General features: G+C 39.6%; 1 protein-coding gene across 15 annotated transcripts in view; it reads left to right on the top strand.

Moving 5' to 3' along the window:
- The window catches only part of ROBO2 (roundabout guidance receptor 2), a 962,581-nt gene that overhangs the window by 901,929 nt on the left and 43,121 nt on the right, over positions 1 to 17,531 (top strand). For 8 of the 15 annotated variants that reach the window (XM_075854478.1, XM_075854491.1, XM_075854487.1 and 5 more), the window contains 5 exons: positions 2,648 to 2,830; positions 6,380 to 6,406; positions 6,927 to 6,995; positions 11,551 to 11,593; positions 15,270 to 15,397. In XM_075854478.1, coding sequence (XP_075710593.1) covers positions 2,648 to 2,830; positions 6,380 to 6,406; positions 6,927 to 6,995; positions 11,551 to 11,593; positions 15,270 to 15,397 — 450 coding nt within the window. The remainder of the gene's footprint in view (positions 1 to 2,647; positions 2,831 to 6,379; positions 6,407 to 6,926; positions 6,996 to 11,550; positions 11,594 to 15,269; positions 15,398 to 17,531) is intronic. The other 7 variants (XM_075854490.1, XM_075854486.1, XM_075854489.1 and 4 more) reach the window with 2 other exon arrangements.

Here is a 17,531-nt window from a genome sequence, read left to right as displayed (position 1 = left end):
ATCACCATATTTTCAGAATGATGACTCACTTTTTTCTTAAGGTCCTGTGAACTGCAACAAGCTTATTCGTATGGTAATTCAATGGCATCAGATTAAAAGTCCCTTAATGGTTAAAGTCTGTAGGATAATCCTTAGAGTAGGTCATTAATATTAGATTGGTGGGGTCCATATTGTGTATATGGATTTCATTTTCGTTGCATAATTGCACACGCCGTCACATTTGTAGCGGCTGTGGAAGATATCACAGCATTGTCCCATCTAAGTAAATAGGACAGCGCTGCACTACCTTGCACAGCCGCTTTGAATGTAACGGCCTTTCCAAGTATGAACGAAAATTAAATCCATGTAAACAATGAAGATTGCCGCGGCTGCATTAAATAGCTGATTGGCGGGGTTGCAGAGAGTTGGACCCCCACCGATCTCATTTTGATGGCCTATCCTAAGGAAAGACCATCAATTTTATAAACCTGGATAACCCCTTTAAGTACTTTAGGGCCACTGTATCACATAATATTTTGGGCCTATGAATGTCTTTGTGATTTCAGCTACTATATTTAAAGGAGTTATCCCAACTGATAACCCCTTATTGGAATCAGCCTTCCCCGACATGTGCAGACTCATTAAGTATTGAAGAATTATATGGATAGGTGTCTAGGTAATGATCATTTGCAGGTAACTTTCCTCTATGACGTCCATATGTCCTAAAAGAGCATATGGAAAGTAATTGTCTAGATGAGACAACCCCTTTAAAGCAGAGAGAGACTGAAACCATCGGGGGTGTACAGAGACCGCAAGCACCACCTATTCTAAATTGGTATGAGGGGACCCTTGCTCCCCAAAGTTGAGTTTAGCTAGCTCAATAATTTTACCTGCAATCATATAGACTTGTCATATTAAAATGAGGAGCACCAAAGTACACGCTCAACTCTGCTGCATCTGTACTACATATCTAGCATTTGTCTATTACCCGACCTTTATATTAGGTTTAATGACCCATGAAGATATTACTTCTCTCTTGCTTGCACCACTAACGGTTTATAAATCCATAGTTGTATCTAACACATTAAATTAGTCCAAATTACACTTGCGTAGTTAAAATTCTACTTGCTGATACACAGCACTTAGGTTTTCAGTATTATAGTATAAATTGCAAAGGGGTTGGTTGATTCCGAGTGGCAAAGTTTCACGGTATTAATTGCCGTTGATTTGGATGTGACTAATTAATTTTTGCTTCAGCAAATTAGTTTTATTCTTCATTAGTCTCCAGTAGGAGGACGACATTGTATATCATTACATCTTTGTCTGCAGAAACAATGGAGGTATGCAGGTCACCCACATGGCTTGTCTTCCATCTAATTAGCGGAGCTGACAGTATCGTTACTGTAACACCTGCTATGGCAGACCTTCCTGTACAAACATACCTGTAGCGTCCTCTACTTATTATCCAATGGAGTATTACATCAGAAAGACCACTAACTAAATATTATCTATGGAGTACACACATTTCCAGCTGCATCTTCACCTTGAGTCACTTGCGATGATGACAGCTATAGACGCTCGATAGTCATACAACAGTCTCAGCCATTGGGAGGTATTCAGACTCACCATGTGTGAGATCCAATGAGGCCACAAAGACATGGCTGACAAAGTTTGGAATGAACTGTACCTTTTGCGGAGTATAATACCTTAACATGCCACGTGCAGTTCATTAGACACCAGTAGAACTTGACAATTGTTTTCTATTTAAGTTCAACTCACAACAAAAAGTCAGTCAACTTTATCCATGTGAAAAATAATTCACGCAATGCAGGTTATGTAGCCTTTGTAGCCATAAGACCTCGCCCTCACTGTTTGTATTGGTGACCCCAAAGCCTTGCGCACGCACGTACAGTACACACACACACACACACACGCACGCACACAACGGTCCTACACAGAGATGCACATGCACCTGCTGAAGGAAGGAATTTGTGACCACCAGAAATCTTATTATTGTGTAGCTGTGCAATTTAATTACACATGGAGCTGTTATTAGGTGACTGTATGTTGGTATTACTTTGGCACTGTATGTATGGCACTGCTGCATAGGCACAGTACAGTATATTATTTTTGCAGTGTATTGTGGTAGATGCACTATAAAGTATTGTTATTTAGGCAGCTGTATATAACTATTATTTAGCCAACATAAGGCGCTATATGATATTTATAACTAGGCACTGTTTGGCATAATTATTTGTATACTGTATTGCAAATAATCTTATGGGGAAAGTGTGCCAATAGAAGGTGCCACACAGGGCAACATCCAACCAGCATTATATACATAAACACGGAAACACACACATATGTACATATGCACACACACATACACACACACGCACACACACACACACGCACACACACACACACACACACACACATATATATATATAGACACACATGTACACACATATATACATACATACACACATACATACACACACATGCATACATACATGCATACATACATACACACATTACCTTTCCAGAAAGGCTTGGACCATTAAAATGACCATGTGGCATGCTAACATGACTTTCTGTTCAATGTTGTAACATACATGTATCTTCTGTACCATAATTATATCATCTTTTTTTTTAAATTATTTTACAGGAAATCGCAATGAAGTTGTAATCACAGAGAATAACAACAGCATCACCGAGCAGATCACAGATGTTGTAAAACAACCGGCCTTCATCGCAGGAATTGGTGGTGCATGTTGGGTAATTCTCATGGGATTCAGTATATGGCTGTACTGGCGCAGAAAGAAGAGAAAGGGGCTCAGCAATTATGCCGGTAAGAAATGAAATCCAAAATGCAGTTCAATCTTTGTCTCAGAAGTAATAAACATAAGGAGCAGGAATGGCCGAGGAAGGTGTTCTCATGTTCAGTGTGGTAGGAGTCATATTGCTACCAGTGATCCCAATAACACAAAAACAGAACTAAGAGTTGACCTTGTTGCATTTTAAATGATAGATATGTTGTAGAAAAAGTTAAAGATTGTAGAAGAAATCTTCCCAAATTGTTACCCTGTGCAGAGTTAGTGGATAACTTACAACTTGTGATGTTTTAGCTGATATGTCCCTCCCAATGCTGCAGAATGTCTTATGAAGACTACACATACTTCTGTAGCCTGTTGAAATAACAGATAGAAATTCCTGTGAACACTAAGTTCTGTGTATCAGGTGTATGAAGAAAAATAGTAGTCACCGAGACAGGAAGTGGGGTGGTTGATAGATATTAGATAGATAAGAGATAGAAGTTAGATAGATAGATAGATAGATAGATAGATAGATAGATAGATAGATAGATAGATAGATAGATAGATAGATAGATAGATAGATAGATAGATATGAGATAGATAGATAGATAGATAGATAGATAGATAGATAGATAGATAGATAGATAGATAGATAGATAGATAGATAGATATGAGATAGATAGATAGATAGATAGATAGATAGATAGATAGATAGATAGATAGATAGATAGATAGATAGATAGATAGATAGAATGCATGAGCGCTTCTTCTGTGTATAGCCATTTCCTTGTAGGTTTAGTCCTCTCATTACGGCTCCACCTCCACATCACCAGTAATAAACCTGACCCAGATAATTCCAGCAGTCCTTGGTTTTTGTAGGCGTATGTAATAGTTCCTTGTACATCAGAAAGCCGCGCTTCTTCAGGACCAGGGAATTTGACAGATCTTTGCAGAGCAGAAGATCAAATGGATAAGATGTTAGATCAAACCAATAGTACTTCAAAGCATGATCCAGTGTGCTATATTGTGGCGCGGCTTCTCTGGAGATGTGATCGTGGCAGATGTTTGAACTCTCCAGACGATGAATATTAATGGATGGAATTATGGAGATTCAGGGAAACAAAGGCAGGAGAAATATAAGTGATTGTAAGGAGGAGGGTCTGCGGAGGTTGGTACAATTTGTTCCTGGAATAAGGAATTAGGGGGAATAGGAGAAATATGAGATATGACATGATAACTTTTCATTTCTTTTAAGATCTCATTGCAGCCGTTTTGTTAGGATCATTTATACACAGACCTGGTTTCATTATGCAATATTCCTTAAAATGTATTGATGAATATAGATGAAGACAGAATTATATTAGGATTCCCTGGAAATATCTACGTAAGGCTAATACAACAGAGAAAATATTGTTCCCATACTTCCCAATATAGTTCTGGGGGGGGGTGATATTTATTCACTTATGTCTACTCCATTAGAAGGCACGGGACATGGGATTTGCATTAGATTTAAAAGTGGTGTCCAGGATTATAAAAATGAACTGATTTCAGGACTGCAGGTCTATAGTTACAAACCTACATTAAAGGGGTTGTGTAGGATTGAAGAAAAATGGTCTGCTTTTTTAGGGAAATGGCGCCACTCTTGCCTGTGGTCTGTGTTTGGTAGACCCATTTACTTAAATATGGATTAGCTGCAATACCAGACACAGTCCATTGACAAGAGTGGCGCTGTTTCTAAAAAACAAAATCAGACCTGTTTTTAATCTTTATAAACCCCTTTAATGTAGGTGTTCCAGCCATAGATCTGCAGTCCTGAAATCAACCCTTAGGGGGCAGATAGAGGTATGCCCATTGAACCCTCTGAAGCTTAAAGTTCGGACACAAATAATTCACTAAATAATTGTACAGGATATTTCTTTACAGCTTTCTCTACAACATCTTTTTTAATATAAAATGCAACCAATGAAATCCATAATTGTATGTTGCCTTTTATTCCGTACCATTTCTATTGGTTATATTTATGTCTCGGTTATGTTTCGGCACTTTGCCGCTGTTTTTTTTAAAAATGGTCCCAGTTTAGGAAAACCATAGAATTTTTTTTCCCGAAAATCTTGGTTAAACGCCTAGAGTCATTATGTGTGGATTCATCCTTATATACAGTATATATATATATATATGTTACAAATTGCAATTGTATAAAACACTACTTGGAGTCTTTGATAAAATAACACTATGTGCACTGACTAAGAGTTTACAGTCTGACAATTGTTTTCATAATTTCATAAATGCTAAACCATTGCACTGAAATGTGATTGGCTGCGTTGGGTCACCTAATGGTTGTACAGATGTAGCAGAATTTAATTTGGCCTTTCACTCTTAGATCTGAAATGTCTTTAATGATTAGTTGTCACATTGCAAAGGGTAACTAAGCGTTTGACAAACTTCTGACATGTCATAGTGACATGTCAGAAGTTTTGATTGGTGGGGGTCCGAGCACTGAGACCCCCACCAATTACTAAAACAAAGCGATTGGATGAGCGGTCAGCCGCTTTGTGTCTGTACGGCTTTTTACGGAAATCAATGTATTGGAGTACAGGCTCAATAGAAAGTCTATGAGCCCGTACTCCGATACATCGGCTTTCCGGAAAAAGCTGAACAGACAAGAAGTGGCTGAGCGCTCACACAAGTGCTTCTGACGCTTCTTTTAGCGATTGGTGAGGGTCTCATTGCTCTGACCCCACCAATCAAAACTTCAGACATGTCACTATGACATGTCAGAAGTTTGTCAAATGTTTAGTTACCCTTTAAAGAGTATCTGTTACCTCTCCTGACACGTCTATTCTAGTACTTACCTTTATTCCCTATAAAACAAAAATGTTGGAACATATTTTCTTAGAATTCTGAATTGTGCCATTCCTCTGTTATTCCTCCTAGAAATTTTTAAATAAACTGACAGCTAGATATTACCATTCCCCTTGTCAAAGGGGCGTATCCCTACTCAGTCGCACTTCGTCAGCACTGATTGGACATTGTCAGTCTGTGTAGAGACACACCCCCAACTGGTAACACCCAGCTGTCAATTTATTCATAACATTTTAGGATGAACAACAGAGCACAACATAGAGTTCTAAGAAAAGATGCTCCAGAATTGTTATTTCATGGGGAATACAATTATTTACTAAAACAGACATGTCAGGAGAGTCGAGAGGACCTCTGTAGGGCAGTCCTATGCCAACCTACAGATAGCAGTAAGTGATCTCACAATGAGCTGAACCCAATAACTAGCTCAGTTCTGTTACATCTAACAAACTCAGCTCTGCTACATCTGAACATATTTCTACAAGCTTCAATTTGTCTACAGATGGGATACACTAAGCTCACATTCTCATTAATACCACTAGTTACTTGCAATGTATCACTTGATATAAATCTCCATTGGCTGCTGAGTGGCTATTGCTTCAAACAAAGTCATTTTACCATGTCGAGAAGCGTCGCTCTCATCACTCGATCACTACAATGTCTTCTTATTTTTTTCTTCAGCAGAGTTTGTAACTCAAATTGTCTTTTACCTTCTTGTTTTGCAGTTCAGTCCTTCACCTTTACCCCTGCAGGTACTGTCCATTAGTCTGTGTTACCTCTACACCGCCATATCATCCAAATCATTAGCTCTCAGAATTAAATATAATTAATTCACATCAGCACAATTGCTAACTATCATTTTTAATTAGAATCTGGCTAGTAATTATTTCTATCCATTCCATGAATGGTCCCTGTCAGTCTCCCCCTCTGGATAATTCATCATAAGCAGAACCCACAAGTTCCTATACATTCAGAAATGCCCTAAGCTTGATCTTAATACGAGCGCTCACCCTCCATGCTACAGGCAAAACAATATCCAAAAGATTATATTTATTTCTGAGAGACGTATATATCATCCAGCCTGCTAATAAGATGACTTCAGCTCAGCGCGCAGGGAATTTTTTTCTTCTCCAAAGCCTATGAAGCTTAAAACCATTATTTCACCAATTATGTGCTAGATACATTTTACACATCACTGCAACATAGATTATTACAAGTTAACTTTTTATCCAAAATGGGCGAATATCCTCTTTTTCTACATCCTTTACTTAGATTCCCCAGATACAACCATGCACCACAAAGTTGCACTTGGCACAAAGAAGGGGAGCTGGCACAATGCAGGTATATCTATTTGATATCATGAAGAAATAAATCGACATAATATACATTTAAATATGGCAGGCTATTTTACAGTTTCCAACTATTCCAAATATAATTGACATATCTAGGTTAGTTTTACAGCAGGGCTAACTAATACATCAGTTTTGGTGGTATAGTCTCGGAAAGCTGCAATATTCTGTCTAACCACTAGAGGGCGAAGAGTTAGCTAAATAGTATAAAGGGGCTATTTGCATGAAGTGAGCGCCTGTAGTGTTCATTATTTGCTGTATGTTAAATTTGGAGCCCAGGATTGTTTATTTTCCAGAGGCTTTTATGGCAAATTGTGACCACCCAAACATAGAGGGCCAAGTAATAGGATCTTATATTCCACTGGGTGATGCATTTGTATGGGTGATCTGGGATTTGGGATCCTTTGGGACACAGTTAATGTGGTCAGGCAATGAGAGGTCACAGATGCCTGTCCAAAGCCATTATACTCTAGTTGCTATTGATATTTGGTAGATCAGATTTTAACATGGTCCTGCAGTCGTCTGACACTATATGGATACCCTTCAATCATCTGTAGGGTATGCCCATACGACAAACAGCTTTTCCTTAAACATTATGAACTAGGAGTCTTTTAGTTCTTGCTTTTTATAGGGCACCTTAAGACTAACACATGTATGAGGATTGTAGTGTTGTTGAATGTAATGAGAAGATATTGTATTTATTCGCACATGGTATAGCATGGTCTACTTAAAGCAGTATCCCGATTTTATGTGTTTCAGATCATTTTCTCATTTCAGTCCCTAGACCCCAATCAGTGTACAGAACTAATAGGACCTGGCATTGATGCTCATAGGCTTATACCTTTCCATTGAAAGCAATGGGCGTTATGAGAGCGAGCATTCATAGGTCTCTATAACGTCTGTTGATCTAATTGTATGCTGCGGACTGTTTGCCGCAGAGATTAAGGGGCTCACAGGTCCCATAATTACAACCATGTGGCATGTCCGATAAGACTATCTTCAGAATGACCCTCTAAGGTGTACTGTATGTACTGTATACATTGAAATTGCTACTCAAAATAATTGAAAAAAAAACCATCTAAATTCCACCATGTTTCTGTTTTCAAAAGTAAAAAATGTCTAAGCACTATGAACTCCCAACACCCCTGAAATTTTGGGAATTAGACACCAAACTATATGTTGACTAAGCTAATTACTGTGCACTTGACAATGAATAATTTAGTAATTACTAATAGAATCACATATATAGCAGAGCTGAGTTTGTCATTTAGCACAACTCCTTGTGAAATGTGTTTAATATTTGGTTTTACATGGGACTGCAGCCAGGTAAACAGACTAATTTGCAAGAAAATAATCTATATGACCAAGGGAACAGTGTCCCTGCTATTTTCTACCATAGAACGGTGAGGGTTAATGAAGGTTAATCAGAATCAAAGAGATTCTCCCACCGGCACCTCTACACCACAAGAGAACAGCCGTGCTATAAACGGGCAGCACGGAGGCGCAATGATATATCATGGCAATTGCTTGATGGTATAATCCCTCTAAAATTTGCCCTGCACTTCAAAAATTACTACTTCATGTCTAATACAGATATAGCAGAGCTGAACTGTCATTTGTGCACAGTGATAACTCGGAGAAGATAATGAAGTCAAATGGAAAACTCTAATACATGATGGAAAAAAATAAACCTATCTCTGCTTCATCCGTATTATAAGTCACTTCAATGTAGAGGTGACCGCTATATGTGCCCCCCATCTACACTGGAAGCAGTGACTGGCACTTTAGGCTGTGTTCACACGGAGTATTTTGCCGAAACTCTGCAAAAACGGCCTGAATATGCCTTCCATTGATTTCAATGGGAGGCGTCGGCGAAAAAGAAGCGACATGCCCTATCTTCGGGCGCTTCCGCCTCTGACCTCATTGACTTCAATGGGAGGCAGAGAAAGCGTATTTCGCGGTGTTTTATGCCCGCGGCGCTCAATGGCCGCGGGCGAAAAACTCCGCGAAAATCGGCGTGCAGGGAGAGGAATATCTGCCTCAAACTTCCAAACGGAATTTTGAGCCAGATATTCCTCCTGCAAAATACTCTGTGTGAACATAGCCTTAAAGGGGTTTCAAATGTTGGACCCCACCTTTTTGATTTTATGTGGCACGTCTGATTGGTGACGTCTTTTATAAACCCTTTAACTAAAACCCAGAAGCTTACAAAAGAAATAAAAGGATACCTGGGATAAGAGAGTGTCTTGATAAGAGGAAGGAGCTGTCAACGAGACTGCAGATTTTAATTACAATGAGATCTGACAGCCTTACCTTGTATTGATGAACTACTGACTGGCTGCAATGTTTTCTCTCCAGTGCTCGTTCCGTCAGGAACTGTCTAGAATTCATGATTCCTATTTTTTTTTATCTCCGCTCTTCTACTTTATTACCGGAATGTCTTGCATTTTAATTAAGTGAACGTATGAGCATTCCTCTAATATTAGGAGCATTGCTGACATGATGGCTCCAGCTGTAGAGCAATGCCAGATGTGTTCTTCACCTTCCATATAGAGCCCGTTCTTTGTCTAGCACCTGCATGGAAAACCCTACAGCCAGTAATCCCTATGTATCTCAGTGACATATTTGTTTGATGTGTATCCTCATTGTCTATTGTCCTGGTGTGTAGGAAACGTACAAGGTCAGCTCACCAGCCAATTTCTGGACTGCGCCAATATTCATGGAATTATCAATTAAATAATAGTGGGCAAAGGGCACATCAACCCTATTTTGGATTAGTTCACCAAGTGGCTAGCTTCATTCCTATGTGACTGATTTACATGAAGATATAATCTACCGCTGAGGCTTCATCTATTTGTATCTGTAGTTTCTTGGTATTTACATAATGACTTTTCTTGAAGCATAGCCAGTCAGCAATGTTTAAAGTGTATGTCCACCTTTTAACACATGTCAATTCTAGGTCCAACATCCTATACTGTTCATAGCAGTCAGAAGTCCATTTTTTGGTACAGAGCTCCAAATCTCCTGCAGCGTTAAATAAAGGAAATTGTTTGTCTGTAGCCACCACTAGAGGGAGCTAACGAGCATACTGTATACAGTAAGTATAATTAGTATGCACTTAGCTCCTAAATTCCTCCTAGTGGTGATTTTTAATTATTTAAGTCTATATTGATGCAAGGGATGTGGAGCTTAGAATCAGAAAAACAGGTCTGGCAGTTATAAATGAATTAGTACAGAATTTTTGACCTATTCAGATTTTAAAAAAATAAAGACAAATGGTGTTCAAGGGTGGACGTTAGCATTTAAGTGTAACTTAAAACTTTGTTTTACCTGAACTCTATCATGAGTCTATTATGTTGAAAATTTATGGTGTTCCTCCACTAGGCATCATACATTTTGGCTCGTCAGTGTTATCTTTATAATGGAAATGCTCTCTCTCTGCTTGATCTTGCACCATCCAGTAGAGGGAGCACTTCCTATGCAGATTTCCTGGTTGCTTGTCATGATGTTTATTGGTTGTCATGTGCCGGAGTCAGTCTGGTAGAGGAACACTGAAAATATTCCCAATGGTAGACTCAAAGTAGGTCGCAGAATTTAAAATGTATTTATGTTTCTCATAGGAAATTTGGAATATGATATTAATACACCACATAGATTTAGGATATTCACCACATTTTCTCACTTTGACTTTACATCTAGACAATTTTGTTGTTTGCACCATACTTTGTTTTTACGTTGCCTGTGGACTCAACTGCCTGGTTCAGTGCACCAACCCCAAATTGATCCTCTAACCTTATAACACCCAAATAATGTCACCCCTCTCAAGATTTATCATGATGATTTTACCTGCACCAAGGAACATTTGTGAACCCAAGAGGAAGCTGAAAAGGTGTCCATGCCCGCAACCCCAGATATTTGTTCTCACTTTCGAGATTGTGTAGGATTCCTCGGGCAGAACCACTTTTTCCAATTCCACCAGTATTCACAAATGTTTCTCACTGCATCCAGTCAACCTATGTTGTTATCCCACATTTCATGGTAACAGATCAATAATATAAGCACATACAGATATAGCAGAGCTGAGTTTGTCATCTAGCCCCAACTTATTGTGATACAGTATCATGGTGTTTTTCCAGAATACTACTGATAAACATTCTTAGCGTAAGAAACTATTGAGCTGCAAAGGGTTCAATGGCACTATCAGCTCTGCTACATCTGTGTGTCATTTCGATTCATTCAGTTTGGTCATGTGCCGATATGATTATCTGAGCTTGGAAAATGAGTCTTGTGGTCTATATTAGAATTATTTTTTTTTATCGTTCCTCACGGGGGGGAAAAAATCCATTTAGAAGAGAACAGCAAAATAAATGATCGTCCTTTGTGTCTGATGACAAAGTCGAGCCGAGTGTTGTATATTTAATATAACGCTGGTATTTGGTAATGGAGTAATTACTACTAGGATTACACTCGGACGACCTTTGTAATGATCAGCTTGGCATTAAAACGTAATTGACTTTGTTTTTTTTCCCCTTGCTTTTAATACACAGTCACATTTCAGAGAGGAGATGGAGGACTAATGAGTAACGGAAGGTAGGCCGTGAAATTAAAACGCAATCTTCTAATTGTACAACTTTGTATTCATGTCCCCAGGCTGCACTGCTTGGGGCCGCTATTTCGGAACAGTCCGTTATTAGGAATATCACAGCCCAACCCAATTGCCTCCAGCGTCACTACAGGCCCCGAAATTTAGCATTGTATTTCCTGACGTCTAGGAAAAGAACGCCGCGTAATAAGTGATGTGTTCATTTGCTAACGGAATGTTTATTGCATTAAGTAGATATTAGCAAATGAAGTTGCTGTTGTTTAAGACGGCTTATTGGCTCATTCTAAATTGCCGTGAGTGAACAATTACACATAATCGATCACAGAATAAATGATTCACGGATGATGGATAGGCTGTAGATTGATAGAACTGAATTCCCCTACTTTGGTTACTCAATTGAAACTGATAAAACTTGATAGTGCCCCCATATATCCTCATTTACATTCCCTTTGCCAATACAGAGATTGCAATTAGACCTTGGTTATAACTTGCAATCTTTTATTTAATCAATATTTTAGCAAAAGGAGATTAGGCCTAATGAGAGCTCATGGATGTTGCAGGAAAAGTGTCTTTTCTTTATTGCCGTTGCCTGGGAAACAGGGTCTTCTCTTAGGGATTAGAAAGAAACGTTTTATTGGAAAACCGCAATGATTATTAATGCTACTTTTGATTTGCAGAAATTCACCATGAATACGATTTTTTTTTTTCTCGCCTAATTTGGCTGGAAAAAGAATACATTTATGAGTGTAGGAGGCTCGTGTTTAGAAAGCACATACATATGAAACTGTACAAGGGTTAAAAGTAATCGCTTGTCTTGGCACCCATTGGTCTATTAGCGGTAATCTATATTTGTCTTATAATTTATAGGTCTTTAAATTGCTAAATAAAAATATTTGTAGGAAGTGTTTCCCGTCATAGTATGTTATAGTTGTTCTTAAAGTGGCACTCTCAAGAAGAACGAGCCGCACAGTCCATCAAAATTTGCCAATGATGGTGGGAGATGTGGGCCGGTTGCAGAACATTTAAAGGGGTTTTCCGGTTTTCGCAAATTAATGTTATTTTTTTTGTCTAATCAAAAGTTTTACAATTTTGCAATATACTTTCTGTATTAATTACTCACGGTTTTGAAGATCTCTGCTTGATGTTATTCAATAGGAACATTCTTGGTTTACTTGCAGTGGATACATTTCTGTCCACGGTCATGTGATGGACTCACAGGTGCACGGCTCGTTACATGGTGTTGTTGGGATCGTTACAGTTACAGTAGGTGTATCAGAGCTGTGTCTTCTAACGAGCCGTGCACCTGTGTGTCCATCACATGACCATGGACAAGATTTTATCCACTGGAAGTAAACAATGGATGCTCCTACTGAATAACAACAAGCAAGACGTGAGGAATTAATACAGAAAGTATAATGGAAAATTGTATAACTTTTAATTATACAAACAAAAATTTTTTAATTTGCTGAAAGTGAATTACCACTTTAAAGCAGCTTCTGCAGGGTTCTGCACAATTCATTGTTCTTCAGAGTGTCACTTTAGGCTGGGTTCACACGTGGCGGAATTTCACTTAAATTCCGCTGCGGACACTCCGCAGCGTTAATCCGCAGCGGAGCCGTTTCTGCATTGACTTCCACTTCTATTTAGAAGTGTTCGTTTAGACGATGCGTAACATTCCGCTGCGGAGCATAGGCTGCGGAGCGGAATTTGGTGTCCGCAGCATGCTCTGTCTGTTGCGGAGCAGTGGCGGACTCATGGCGGAATTTCTCCATTGACTTCAATGGAGATTCTAAGTTCCGCAATGAAGTCCGCAGCTGTCATGCACATGTTATGTGTGCTGCGGATGCGTCTTGCTTTTTTGCCATGACATTTCTTCATTCTGGCTGGACCTATGTATTTCTAGGTCTACAGCCAGACTGAGGAAGTCAATGGGGCTCCCGTAATGACGGGAGCGTTGCTAGGAGACGTCTGTAAATAGTCACTGTCCAGGGTGCTGAAAGAGTTAAGCGATCGGCAGTAACTGTTTCTGCACCCTGGATAGTGACTACCGATCACAATATACAGCAACCTGTAAAAAAATATAAGTTCATACTTACCGAGAACTCCCTACTTCTGTCTCCAGTCCGGCCTCCCAGGATGACGTTTCAGTCTAAGTGACGGCTGCAGCCAATCACAGGCCAAGCACAGGCTGCAGCGGTCACATGGACTGGCGCGTCATCCAGGGAGGTCGGGCTGGATGCCGAAAGAGGGACGCGTCACCAAGACAACGGCCGGTAAGTATGAATTTCTTTGACTTTCACAAGGGAAAGTGCTGTCCCTTCTCTCTATCCTGCACTGATAGGGAGAAGGGAAGCACTTTTCCCGCAGTCCGCAGCAGCTAGTCCGCATCAATTTACTGCACATTTTGTGCAGATCCGCAGCAGAATCTGCAACGCAGATTCTGTGCGGCATTGATGCGGACAGTTGCGGAGGAAATCCGCCACGTGTGGTCATGCCCTTAGGTGCGATTCCTACATCGTACACCCTGGTCTATCAGAATCTTCTCATGGGCCATCCCACTAAGCTACCATCTTGCCATATTAATCTCATTATTTTGATTACAAATTTAGCCGTCTTGACTTGACTTATCTTGACTTTTAAAGCATTGAATACACAGTGTCAGGAAACTTTAACCTAACATTTTCAATGGCTTTTGTTGTGTGATATCACGCTGCAGCAAATTATCAAAGTCAAGATAAACATGGCTACATCTGTATAGACACTTGACCATGTGAAGGTCACTATAGAAAGGTTAAGAAGTAGATGTTCCTCCATAAAAGAAAGGTGGACATCCTGTTACCATTTCCTTATAGACATCTCCAATGAAGAAGGAAAAATCTGAGTGTAGGATCAATGAGACGAATATGACTTTCCATATTCCATAGTGTGAACCATCTTATCATTTTAGGTTCCAGTAACTCTCTCTGGTCTGAGACGAATGTTTTTTCTATGTGTTAAACCATCATAGAATTAGTTCACATTAGGCTTTCTAGCTAGACCAAAATAACCACTATGGAAGGTAGTATATCCCATACTCAACGTTGACTCAGTCCATACAATCCGTAAAATCCAATGAGAGTAGTTTTTTATTGTAGTCATTTAAGACTTGACATGTCATCAGAGACCATGAGGGAACTGTCATCCCTTACAGATATCACTGGCACCAGACTGCATCGTACGACCATGGCAGTACAGGATATAATGAATGAACGCAAGGAGATTAAATGCATTTTGCGGTACTTTAATTCCAGACCGCCCTGTCTTATATTACAAAGCTTAGGGGAAAAAAAGGATCAGTTTGCGGATGACAGGAACATATTTGAAATGTGAAAGGTGAAGAAAAAAGTAGCTTAAAGTCCTGGAAATGACTGTTTCGGAAGAGTCACTGTGAGTGATTGCTCCCTTGAGGTGTTCATTTATCACACAGCCCCACGTAAGGTTTCCTCCCTAGCTGATAGCTTACTCCATTTCCCAGACAATATATTTCAGATTCACGGAGACACGACTGATGATTGGATGAAGTGATTTGCATATCGTTTTTTGTATTGCTGTGGAGCATTTATACTGATACAGAATCCTACTGATAAATAACGCTTTATTCATCCTTTCTGGTTAACTCTACAGTCGCCCTGGACTTTTAAATCCAAGTGACCCCAGTTATCCGTGGCTGGCCGACTCCTGGCCAGCTTCCAGCATGCCAGTCAACAACAGCAACAATGGACCAAACGATCTGGTGAATTTTGGATGTGGAGGTTAGCACTTTCTTGAATAACATTGAAACTCAGTAATGGTTTAACAACTTTGTCATCATATGCGGAATATTTATACAGAACTTTATTTACTTAATTCTTTAATGTGCTGTAGTCCACTATACCTGCCGCCGGTAGCCATTTTGTAGGCTAAGGCAATGATCATGATAGATCACTCTAAAAGTCAGACATAACCTATAAGGACAATAAGGTGGAAGTAGCAAATACCATTTTACCACACAAAGCAGATTTGTGCATAATGAAAACTCTGCATCTCTACAATATAGTTGTATGAACTACTTTATCCTTTTGGGGGTCACAGCGCCCTGGCGAGTGCTGCTTTGCCTTTCATTATGTTCACAGCTCTGTACTCCACAAAACCTTCACATTTGTAGCAGCGATGCAGCTACAAATTTGACTGCGTTGTGTTGAGCTGCGTATGAATTGCAGAAGCTGTGCTTGCCACTTTAAACAGTTGATCGGTAGCGGTGCCGAGAAATGGACCCCCACGTCTGAAGATAGGCCGTCAATTTTATTTCACCAGACAAGAGAGTGACTACAATGAGTATCCCTTTCTCTAGAGGTCCAAACACGTCCGTGCATTACTTAGATAGTACATTAATGAGCACTGTGTAATCATTCCTTACACCTGCGGGGGCACTACATGGTAATTAAATAATTGTTGTCGAGTTACCCCACAAAGTACCAATTACTATTGGGCAACAGCTTAATGTCACAATGCCTTCAAAAAAATGGGTTTAGAAATTAGACAACTCCTTTAAAGAGGTGTCCAAAAGTATTGAGTGCTCAGAAATATTGAGTAATACTTTTAATTATGTCCAACATCCTCAGTTTATAGAAATTTCAGCAAAAGGTTCTGGGTACTAAGATTAATGGCGTCCCATAGCCAGGAACAGGAAATCACGCTCCAGAGTTGCAGCTACTGTGGGGCTTTACTTCACCTGGAGCAAAGATTCCTGCCCTAGCCCTATATCTAAATACCCTGTCCGAGGCAGAGTGGCTTGTTGACCGCCCCCCCTGCTGCCCACTACCTTTGGCACATGCTCTGCCAACCCCTTTCTTCATCTTCACCACTGCCAGATACCCTCATTCCCATAATCAGTGGAGTGGTGGGTCTCATGTGAACACGACTAGATATGTGGGGTTAAAATTATATACAGTGAATGTGTCATGAGAAAACCTCTTTATCTGTAGATACATACACTCTAAATAATGTGCAAATATAGTGCCCATGCTCTATGTATAATCCCTAGTACCAGCCCTGTAACCTGAATACTAAAGGGGTTCTCCGCTTTGGACAATCCCCCCACAATAAGCTGATTACAAAGTCTCCGCCTGCTGTGAACTCCAGCTATCAGCTATAGTCTGTGGGGAAACCCAGCAATAAGTGTTCAATTTCCCTGCAGCACCACCACAGGGGAAATTAAGCATTACACAGTGGTCCTTCATATCAATGAGTTGTCTGTGAAGTGCAGGACAGCAGAGGTCCTCTAGTGTGAGAGACGCTCTTTGTAACTGTTTATATGATAATAGGTTTTCTAAACTGGACAACCCTTTTAAATGGGAAATATTTTGTGAACTAAATAATACATACTGTAGCCTATTATTTGCTACGAACCATTGACTACACTGATGTGCAGCCATGATGATACTCATGTTGAGATACAGGTTCACTATGTGAATGGAGGTCCCTTTTTTCTATTCTCTATATGCTAGAAAAGAGAAGATTTCATTATGAAATAGTTTTTCCTGTTATAACTGAAGACATTCTGTATAAATCATTGCGCTGCCTTTCTAGGTTGTTCCAGCTTCAGTTACTGTAATCAATGGGAATTATTTCTGTAGCAGCTTGTGGTCCTGATCTTTCCTACACAAATCCTCCAGAAATCAAACGTCCGCTATTGATCGCCACTACAGATCGCGCCACGAGCTGATATTTATATTCTTCTCGATCTTCCCATTGTAGTTTTGTCCTAAAGCTAATGATGGAAAAACAGAATTAAAACTGCAGTCAATTTGTAAGCAGGTTTACGCTATAATTTAATGTACGTTTGGGTTCAATAAAACACAAATTAACCTCAATTCAAGGACGAACGCCATTATTTAAGTTTAGCAA

Source organism: Rhinoderma darwinii, chromosome 2, assembly GCF_050947455.1.
Source record: "Rhinoderma darwinii isolate aRhiDar2 chromosome 2, aRhiDar2.hap1, whole genome shotgun sequence".
NCBI lineage: Eukaryota > Metazoa > Chordata > Amphibia > Anura > Rhinodermatidae > Rhinoderma > Rhinoderma darwinii.
Note: the sequence above shows the minus strand (reverse complement) of the source record. Positions and strands in the feature narration are given on the sequence as shown.